Below are 10,282 nucleotides of genomic sequence, written 5' to 3' on the forward strand. Positions count from 1 at the left end.
ATTCCTACAAATTCCTGCAAACCAAAACAAAGGAGGCCTGAATATGTGTGCCACACCACCATACTCCGCGGGGAGAGCCACAGAGGCCAACGTGGCCCCTCCTGCTTCGCCCAGACGGCAAAGAAAACTCCCAGTGTGTGTGGTATGTACCGCATGCGGTGTGTTCCAGCTCGTAGCCGTCGTCGCTGCCGAAACGGACAAGCATGTACCGCGACGAAGCGTGAGGCAAGTCACGTACCTCGGCATTTCGGCAAGGAGTCGTCGGATCGGCCAAGGAATCTCAGTAGCTACCGGCCAAAGCCCTGGGGTGGGGATGCGTCATTGCTGGGCTCACCACGAGATGACCCGCACGGACGCAAAGCCGAGCGAGAGCGATCCCCGGCGATCTGGGCACTTTGCCTTGTGCAAGAAGCGGGCAAAGCCAGCCATGTATTGTACCGTAGGAGTATATTCTTTTACGAGTATAGGTCTCGTGTTCTCTTTTGGGGTGCAGCTCCCCGCCGGCGCAGTAGCACGGTTGCGAGTTACTATCGGTGAACGTGTGTGACCACGTGGCCATATGCCCACCGCATCGACAAGAGACGAGTGCCGGCACACAACAGATTTGTTGGGCCGATTTATTCTGGCAAAGATGCATTTTCGGAACGGCTAAACCGACACAAGTCATTTTCGGATAGTATTCCTACGACGCAAAATTGCTGGTGCTGGTGGTAGCATATCTATCATACAAAAGCCAATGGTTCACGCGCCCTCGCAAAAAAGGAAAGCCCGCATAAGGGCACTCAAAATGTGGTGCAAAACAGAGTAACCAACATGTGGTGCACAAGTAATGTGCACAGCCGCTTGATACCCCAAACTTCGCACAAAATGATAAAACCACGATATCCGTTGATGGGGCTGTCCATTTTGAACTTGTTTGCATCGCGCTCAACGCCCAAAATAGTCCTTGTTCTAAGAGCATCTCCAACGAACGCGTCAAAAGATGCACGCGCGGGGTAAACTGGCATTTTAGCGTGCGCGACAAGTTTTCGCGCGCTCCAGCGAAGATGGAAAACTAGCGCGCGGGGAAGATAGTTGCAGCTCGCCTGGTAGATTTGGCGCGCCGCTTCGCGCGCGCCTATAAAACGCATCGCTCGCCACGCACTCCATCACACTGCCAGCAGATCACAACCATATTATTAAAAGCTTGCGGTAAAAAAGGGTTTTGTTCTAGTGGCCGAAAATAATATTCTAAAGCCTTTGTATGCTCTCCATTGCTTGTGTGTATAAGGCCTATGTTATAGAGTATATAACTTCGATCATAAGGATCGATTTCTAGTCGTGTAGCTTCATCGCGCTCATTCTCCTTGCCACCTCGCCGCTTCCAGCGCCTCGTCACCACTGCGCCACCATCTTCGGGCTACCGCGGCGTCCGCGAGCGTCCCAACGGCTGGTAGTCCGTCGAGATCCAGTCCGGCGACGTCCGGCTCGACCTCGGCACGTTCCGGAGCGCGCACGAGGCGGCCCGCGCGTACGACGCGGCGGCGTGGCGCCTAGAGAGGTCTTCGCCATAGATGAACTTCAGGGACATCTACACGTGCGAACAGGCGCAGGCCGTCGCCCTCCGACTCTTCAGATCACGAGAACCGTGCGGACCACCTTCGGCTGCAGTGCCGCGTCCTCGTCGCCGAGGAGGACGAGTGAGCCATGGTGGAGTGGCGCCGGCGCCACTCGGAGGACGTCGCCAATGAGTGCGCCTACTGGGCGGAGAGGACGACAAGGCGCAACGCGGGGCGGGGGGACCGGCGTTGACTATCGCAGTGCGATATCGTTGAAGCAGGTGGGAAGTCAATCTTCACGACAGACAACGAACGTTGACTATACCTCGGACAGCACCACCGAGGATGAGGATGATGATGCGACTCGGAGTAGTTTTAGCTGCATCGTAGTTTATCTAGTTGCGTCCTAGTTTTAATTTCATGTAGTTGCACCATAGTTCTGTTTTATCTATCTATGCTATGAACTATGTAAGATATCTTTGTATCGTTTTTTATATCTATGTGAAATATATTTTGTTCCTAAAATGTATCAAATATGAACATGCGCGGGCTGCTCGCGCGCGCTGCATTTTAACGCGCCGCTGGAGCTGCGCGCGTTGTATTTTAGCGCGGCTGCTGGAGTCAACGTTGTGCGCCGCGCCAAACCTTATGATGAGCGCGCCGCGCGTTGCGCGGCTTTCGGAGATGCTCTAACCTCACTCTAGCTCTGACTTCTCAAGCCATATTTTAATGTTATTACATTTACGGGCATAGATTGCATCACGCGATAACTATTTTATCCTGTCAGACGCAGCGAGCTGTCTCCCCGGAGTGTTATTTTATACAGGTCAAATTCTTGCTGTACAGCATCTCGTAAAAGGAAAATAATTACCAGCATACGTTGGGAGAGCCACAGAGGCCAATTTGGCCCCTCCTTCGCCCGGACGGCACAAAACTGTCGACGACCCAAGTGTGTGTGTCACGGCACGTCGGACGGCATCGCACACGTCACCGCCGAACCATTTTTTCCGTATAAATGCGGTAGCTAAAGAGTACAGGTCGGCCCACGTATCAGTCCCTCCCAGTCATCGCACCCATCTGCAGCAGCCAGCTCAGTATCGGGCAAGAAGAGAAGACATTTATTTTCTTCCCCCGCGGGGAGATCGATCACAGCCGGACAGCCATGGGCGAGGAGGCCCCGGCCGCGGTCACCGCGGCGGCGGCGACGTCGCCGGCGCCCCACTTGCTCCTCATATGCTTCCCGGGGCAGGGCCACGTCAACCCCATGCTCCGCCTCGCCAAGCGCTTCGCGGCCAAGGGTCTCCTGGTCACCTTCTCCTCGACCTCCTACGTTGGAGGCAAGATCACGGCCTCCTCCGGGGTGGAGGCTGGCGGCGACGGCGTGCCGCTCGGCCACGGAACGATCCGGTTCGAGTTCTTGGACGACGATTTCGACGGGAACGACCTCGACGACCTGATGAGGCACCTGGAGACGACCGGCCCGGTGGTGTTCGCGGAGCTGCTGAGGCGCCAGGACGAGGCGGGACGCCCTGTGACGTGCGTCGTCGGGAACCCGTTCCTCCCGTGGGCTATCGACGTCGCCCACGACGCCGGCATCCCCACGGCGGTGCTGTGGGTGCAGTCGTGCGCCGTGTTCTCGCTCTACTACCACCACGTGCACGGGCTCGTGGAGTTCCCGCCCGAGGACGACCTCGACGCCCGGGTCAACCTCCCGGGCCTCCCGGCGCTGTCCGTCGCCGACGTGCCGTCGTTCCTGCTGCCGTCGAACCCCTACAAGCTCCTCACCGACGCGATACTGAAGCAGTTCCGTACCATCCACAAGGCGTCGTGGGTGTTCGTCAACTCCTTCTATGAGCTGGAGCCCGACGTGGTGGACGCGCTCCCGGGCATCTCGCCGCCGCCGCCGCCACTCATCCCCGTGGGACCGCTCGTGGAGCTGGAGGAGGAGGGCGCCGTGCGCGGCGACATGATCAAGGCGGCGGACGACTGCGTGGGGTGGCTGGACGCGCAGGCGCCGCGCTCCGTCGTGTACGCGTCGCTCGGCAGCGTCGTGGTGCTGTCCGCCGAGGAGCTGGCCGAGATGGCGCACGGGCTCGCGTCCACCGGCCGCCCCTTCCTGTGGGTGGTTCGGCCGGACTGCAGCGCGATGCTCCCGGAAGGGTACCTGGACTCCGTCGCCGGGCGCGGCATGGTGGTGCCGTGGAGCCCGCAGGACCTGGTGCTCGCGCACCCGTCCACGGCGTGCTTCCTCACGTACTGCGGCTGGAACTCCACGCTGGAGACGCTCGCGGCTGGGCTTCCCGTGGTGGCGTTCCCGCAGTGGGGCGACCAGTGCACGGACGCCAAGTACCTTGTGGAGGAGTTCAAGATGGGGGTGCGCATCGGCACGCCGCTGCGGAGGGACGCCGTGCGCGACGCCGTGGAGGACGTCGTGGCCGGGCCGGACGCCGGCGCGATGTTCGAGAAGGCCAGAGCGTGGAGCGCGGCGGCGAGGACGGCCGTGGCGGCCGGCGGGTCGTCGGACCGCCACGTACAGGCGTTTGTTGACCAGGTTGTGGCGGGAACCATTGGCGCACGAGCAGATAAGGCCCTTGTGGCTGCGGAGCAGCAAGGTTTCGATTCATCTTCTCTACGTGGAAACTAAGGATTACTTCGGCCATCTTCAGTGAAGAAGTGTGCAGAGATTTCTGAAGTTCAAAAGCGAGACACGCACAAGGCTACTCGACCGAAGCAACTTTGTCGCAGGTAGGCGCCTACGTTGGCACAGAGTCGGAAGCATCGATCGGTATGAGCATCGCCGCCTAACTGAAGTCCATCGTCGACGCGATGTTGCGAGTCTTGGAGCTTAGCACTGAAGTCTGAAGATGCCGCGACAACCGAACCTAATTATACTTGTACTAGTCTTCTTAACGACGTAGCATGATATTTTGTTTTCTTTGATCCTCTTGTTATGTTTCTTATCAGTCATACAGAGAGCCAGACAGGCTACATGTTTCAATTAAGTGTGTTCATTTAAATGTCAATAAATTTATTAAGAGCCTAATTTTGGCGTCGTTAAAGCGCTAGCAACCCTCCTCCTGTGAAATGGCTGCGCCAGCGAAGACGCACTTGCTTCCAGCGAGAGTGTATTCAGGGACCACATCAGAACTACCACAAACTAAAAGAACGCCCAAGCGTTGCAACGGGCCATATTAAATTTAAGAGTTCAATATTACGACATTAACGACCTTTTTTATCATCAAATCCTCACACACACTCTCTCCCCCTCCCTCTTCCTCCCTCTCTCTCTAACACACACACAGCCTATTCTCCCCGCCAATAAGACTTACTCAATTGGCAAATAATGTGTAGACTTGTGGTGAGCTTGACTGAACTAATGGATAATGTGATATATTTCTCAATCATTTAACAATGAAATTTCAGAAATGGAAAGATTATGTAACACCTCAAGTCGTTAGCTACAGTGACCACCCCCTAATGATGCCATGTCATCAGGCTTGCTAAGCCAAACTGCCACTTGATAAAAATCAAAGCCCAATTCAAACTTAAAATAAAGTCAAATAAATTATTTCTTCAAACAGTAAAACTAAAATGTTCACCATACTTTATAAATTCCACTAATCTTTGACATGTCGAGCCCAATATTATTTGACCCAAAAATTAAATTTTGTCAAATTAATAAGAGGTCCAACAGTAGTTAAAATAATCAATTAAATATAAACCTAATTTTATGTATTTCATTTTGGGCCCAAATTTTTTGTGCCACCTAAAAATATTGTGCTCGAATTGTGTGCATAGTATCACAATTAACAAAATCCATTTAGTTGATATAAGAATAAATAGAAAATTGTGTTAAAAAGGAGAAACAGATTAAATACATTAAAAACCAAAAGGACGGTGAAAAAGGGGACCCCCCTACCCCCGGGCCTTGCCGCCGAACCGGCCCAGTGGTCCAGTCCCCGCACGGTCGTCTTCTCCTATTCCCCGAGCCCGTCGCTACAGAGCAGGGCTCCCGCCCGACCACCTCGCCGGCATCGAAGGGGAATGGATAAGGGTGACGCCCTGCCTCCCCTGCCCCCATGGCCTCACTCCTCCTCGACGCCCCCTCCCAGATCCATTTCTCCTCCTCGCTCGCTCGATCCCGGTGATCTGGACGAAATCAGATGCCACAGCCACCATGACCGACCCCGTCCACACGGCCAATGCCCTCCCTGCTGGTTAGGAGCTTGTCGAGGAGCTACAAATGCCTCCGCTACTTCGTCTGCACCAACAAGATCAAGTCCAGCACCCCCAGATCGACGTCATTGCCGTCTTCCTCAACCTTCCCACCGCGACATTGCCGTTCGATCCGCGCCGCCCCGAGCTCCCCTGTCTTCCCCTAAAGGTGCCATTGACACCGTCGTGATCTCCTCTTGCCGTCGTCATCATGTCCGCCTCTGCCTGGAGGGTCTACCACTTCATGCCTGGGACGACCAGTCCATTGCGGCCGCCATCGGCACCCGCTACGCCCTGGACTACGTGGAGCCGGTGACCAAGCTGAAGACCCAGACGAGGGTTGTTGGTCTCTGGGCTTGGACGGTATGCCCGAGCAAGGTGCCTCGGGTGAACTGGATAACCCTCCCTGCCCGTAGCGGTGGGCAGCCGGTCTACGGGCGGTGTGGCCTGGAGCATCGCGTGCTCATCCACCTGGCGATCCACAAAGACTCAACGGGGCCAGAGATCGTCACCACCCCATATGACTGGCGCATCCGTGTCGTCGATGGCGAGTTGGCACCGCGAAACCGCCGTGAGCGCATCTGCCGCTCCTCCTCGCAGCCGGTGTGATCACGACGAAGATGACCACCGCCGGGAGGACCAAGATCGAGATCGTCGGGGCCGTGACGGCTCCAGGAACGGCAGGGGCTGGGGGGAGAGGGTGGGTCGCAGCCTCTCCCGCGCCCCCAGGACGACAACCGCGACCGTGGTCGTGAGCAGCAAGGAGGTCGTGATGGCGGTCGGCAACGCCATGAGGAAGTGGCCCCTTCGCTGCTGCTGCGAGGCCCCAGTTCCTCCAGCGTGGTGGCCGCACGCGACGCGGAGATGGTGCTGGTTGCTCCTCCGCCGCCTGCCCGTACAATCTCCCCAGCGGGCCATGGGCGTAGTCCGACCAGGAACTGCTCTCCTCGTTCTGCGTCGTCGATCTTCACAGAACCTAACGCCGCCAGCCTCGCCGCCGCTCTCGCCAACTTCAGTGCTCCGCAGCCTACCGCTCTCCAGGCGTTCCCTGCAATCTGCGCCCCTGGACGTGGTCGCGTGCCCTGACTTGATCGACCTCTGCGCGCCAGCGATGATGCTGCGTCCTCTGGTGTCCCTCTCCCCGGTGAGGCCGCCCGGATTCGAGGCTTCCCCAACCCCGCCTCTGCCATGCGTTGGGCCGCTGCGTCGCACGCCCTCTCCTGTGCATGCTAGCCAGGGCGTACTGGGGCTTGAGGGGCTTGAGTCCCTGTTCGTTCCCTGTCAGCAGGCTCTACTTGATGTGCCACCTTCACCTCCGGCCATCCCGGCAACGGCGCGCCGCAAGACCCTGGCCGGGGTTGCCATCAGCAGCACGGGGGGGCTCAACCTCAGGCGCACTGTTGCATGTCACCGAGCTAGTAGCCGCACACGAAAGGCGCAGGTGGCGAAACAGGCAGAGGCCCTCCTCTGCCGCACTCTCGGCATCATTGACAATGGTGAGGACATCACGGAGCGCACACTGGACTCCTCCGCCACACGGTTCAATGACCAGCTCCCTGACGACGTGCTCGGAGTGATGCGTGCATTCTTTCGTCTAGATGACCCCCATATCAACGCGGCGGAAGACAGCCTGATTGGCCATGGTGGTGCTGGTGCCCTGGACCATGGCGATGGCGAGCCTAATGGCTTGTAGCTGGTCTACTGGGTTTATTAGTTTCCATGTTAGTGGTTACACCAAGGGTCCAATGTATGCCTGGGATAAGCGTTTGTCTACCTAGGTGTCCAGTTTCTCATGTAGTAGAGTTAATTGCACAGAAGTACCACAATTCGGGCATTACATTCAGATTGGTAACCACGATTGCTAATTTTTAAATGTCAGTACCAACATTGGTCTAAGTTTTTGCAAATTATACTAAAACGCGTATTTATACGTATTGACGCCCGATCCGACAGCTCGGGCCCACCTGTCAGGTGCCACGCTGGCCAATCGGCGCGTGCCCGCGCGCTGACTAGAATGAGCCGGTGCGCTGCTGCTCTCCAACCTCGTCTGGTCGCACCAGCTCCAGCCCTGCCGCACCATTCCCCTCCCCTCCTCCTCCTCGCTCGAACCCTAGTCCATGGCGTCGGCGATTCCGCCAGGCGGCGGCGAGGGCGTCCACTGCGGCGGTGAGATGCCGTTCTGGCCTCCTAGCGGAACGACTTGTAACGCCCCGGATACAATTTTCCATATTCGTAACTCCAACTCTTGCCTTTTCCGGAGATGTGATATGTTATTTCCTCCGTGGTTGGGTTTTGTCTTTTGTTTTGCTTTTTGTTCATGTCATGCATTTCATCTCATTGCATCATGCACATTGCATCGGCATCGTTTTCATAAAACTTGCATCGCTCGTAGTTGCCGTGTCCCCCCTTGATTTTGTTGGCCGTTCCGAGACCAACCGGGGTTTCCATTCCCTCTTGTCAAACCAACTAACCTCTCTCAGACCCTCTCGCGTGCACGTCCGAAACTTCTCCGAACCCGACCCGGGCAGTCATGACCGATGGGTCCGGATCATCCCTTAACATCTATAAAACATCTCTGTTTCTTATTTAGACTCCCTAACCCATTTATCATGGACCGCCCGATCGCGATCGGAGGATCCAAATCATCCCCTTTCGTATATATATAAACCACCTACTTACTAAATCAGATCAAACCCTAGCCTAACCCTATTCCCCTCCTTGCGCCGCCACCCAGTCTCCTCCTTCCTCGGGATCCTCCCCGACCAGCCGAGCCAACCGACAGCCTCCCTCCATCCTCGGGATCCCTCCCGATCCAGCCACCATTTCTCCTTCGTTTTCAGTACCACCCCAACCGGCAGCCTCCACCTTGCCCCAATCCAAATCCACCGAAGCTCCCTCCGCCGTGGAGCACCACCAGCAGATGAGTTGCCGCCTGTCTCCTCTTTCTCTCCCCTGTTTTCCTCTCCTACCTCCTCTAAATCTCTCTCCCTCGTTTGTTTTCTCCTCTGCTAGGAAACGTACGGGGCTCGCCCCTGCTGCCATGGTCGCCGGTGCAAGGTTCTGCACCTCCCATGCTCGCACGACCGCGCGCGTTGACCGTCGTCCCCGCCGCCCTCTCGTCCGGATCCAGCCACCTCTGCTTCACCTCGCCAAGCCGTCGCCATTCCCTCTCCGGTGCCCCGTCCCCATCGGATTTGCTCGCGCCCGCTCCTTTTCTCCGCTCGCGGCACCAAGCCCAAGCCTCCCGTCGCCAAACGCCACCGTGGCCAGCCGCCGGAGCCCGACTGGACCAAGCCGCAGCTCCTCTGCCCCCTTCCTTTCTCTCTTTCTTCTTCTTCACTGTTGTTTCTCTCTCCCTCCCTCACGCTACGCTCCCTGTCTCTCAACGCAGGAAGCCCGCCATGGAGCGTCTCTCCAGCGGTTCGCATCGCCTACTTCGCTCCGGATCTGACTCCCTCCGCCTCGATCCAGTCGCTGCCGTCGCGCCAAGGTCCGCCGGCAAGCCCTGCCTCCGCCGCCTTGCCTCGCCGTCCCTGCCATCAAGTTCGGCCGTGGCCGTCGCCCCATGCATCCTCTGCTTCGAGCGGGAGGACGAGCGCGCCGCCCCTGCTGCGTTGACCCGCGCCTATTTCTGCCTCGCTTGACCGCGCCTCCCCTTCTCGCTCGGTCCAGCTGCGCGCCTGGCAGCCCAGGAACCGGCCTCCTCAGCCTGCTGCCTTCACCGACCCGGGCCGAAGCCCACTGGGTGAGGCCACACCCCCAGCGCCTCCTTTTTTTTCCTTCTGTTGGGCCAAACAGATTCGGCCCGCGTACGTTTTTTCCCTGACCTGCGAATTTGCTATTTATCCAGTGAATTAACAGATTTGCAGAAACCCCCTTGCACTTCATGCATATAATAACTCATGATCTGTGCATCATATGTAAAAACTTTAAACATGTAAAATGCTTAGAATTTTGTGTAGATTAATAATATCCCACTTCCATCCATGTTTGAAATGTTTAAAATGCTGTTTGATTAAATTTGCTCAAATGCCATGTTAAAATGATTTATTTCATAACTAAATAACCGTAGCTCGGTTTTAAATAAACTTTATATGTAAATGGGGTGGAAAAATGCCTAGTTTAACATGGTCCACTTTATTTTCCTGTTTAACAAATTTAAAATATGTTTTAGGGCAGAACAGTACCAAATTCATAAATTGCACATGGGGATTTTCCGGAATTGTTGTTTGTTGTTCCAGCCTCATTTAAACTTGCCAGGTAGTTTTCTTATGCTTCACCCCTTGCCATGTTTAACAACATTTAATATTGTTGGGTGCATAAACAAGAGAGAACTAAATAAATGTTGTGGTGTTTCGTCAATATGCAACTCGTTGCATATTGAACTCCACTTAACTTGTAGTATTGTTTGTTGCACTTTGCCATGCCATGCCTTTTAAAACCAGACATGCATCATACTTATCTGTGCATCATGCCATGTTTATGCTTGTGCATTTACAATGTTGTTTGTTTCTTTCCGGTGTTGCTTC

The 10,282-nt window shown here is 55.9% G+C and overlaps 1 protein-coding gene across 1 annotated transcript; it reads left to right on the forward strand.

Moving 5' to 3' along the window:
* Positions 1-2,582: 2,582 nt before the first annotated feature.
* Positions 2,583-4,594, forward strand: LOC119323676 (gallate 1-beta-glucosyltransferase-like). Its single transcript, XM_037597375.1, has one exon. It carries the CDS (start codon positions 2,701-2,703, stop codon positions 4,180-4,182), a length of 1,482 nt encoding a protein of 493 aa, XP_037453272.1. The 5' UTR covers positions 2,583-2,700; the 3' UTR covers positions 4,183-4,594.
* Positions 4,595-10,282: the final 5,688 nt, after the last annotated feature.

The sequence above is a fragment of the Triticum dicoccoides genome, chromosome 6B, assembly GCF_002162155.2.
Source record: "Triticum dicoccoides isolate Atlit2015 ecotype Zavitan chromosome 6B, WEW_v2.0, whole genome shotgun sequence".
Taxonomy (NCBI): domain Eukaryota; kingdom Viridiplantae; phylum Streptophyta; class Magnoliopsida; order Poales; family Poaceae; genus Triticum; species Triticum dicoccoides.

What these genes read in the sequence shown, in the direction of transcription:
- LOC119323676 (XM_037597375.1), top strand. Translation starts at nt 2,701, where the DNA reads ATGGGCGAGGAGGCCCCGGCCGCGGTCACCGCGGCGGCGGCGACGTCG.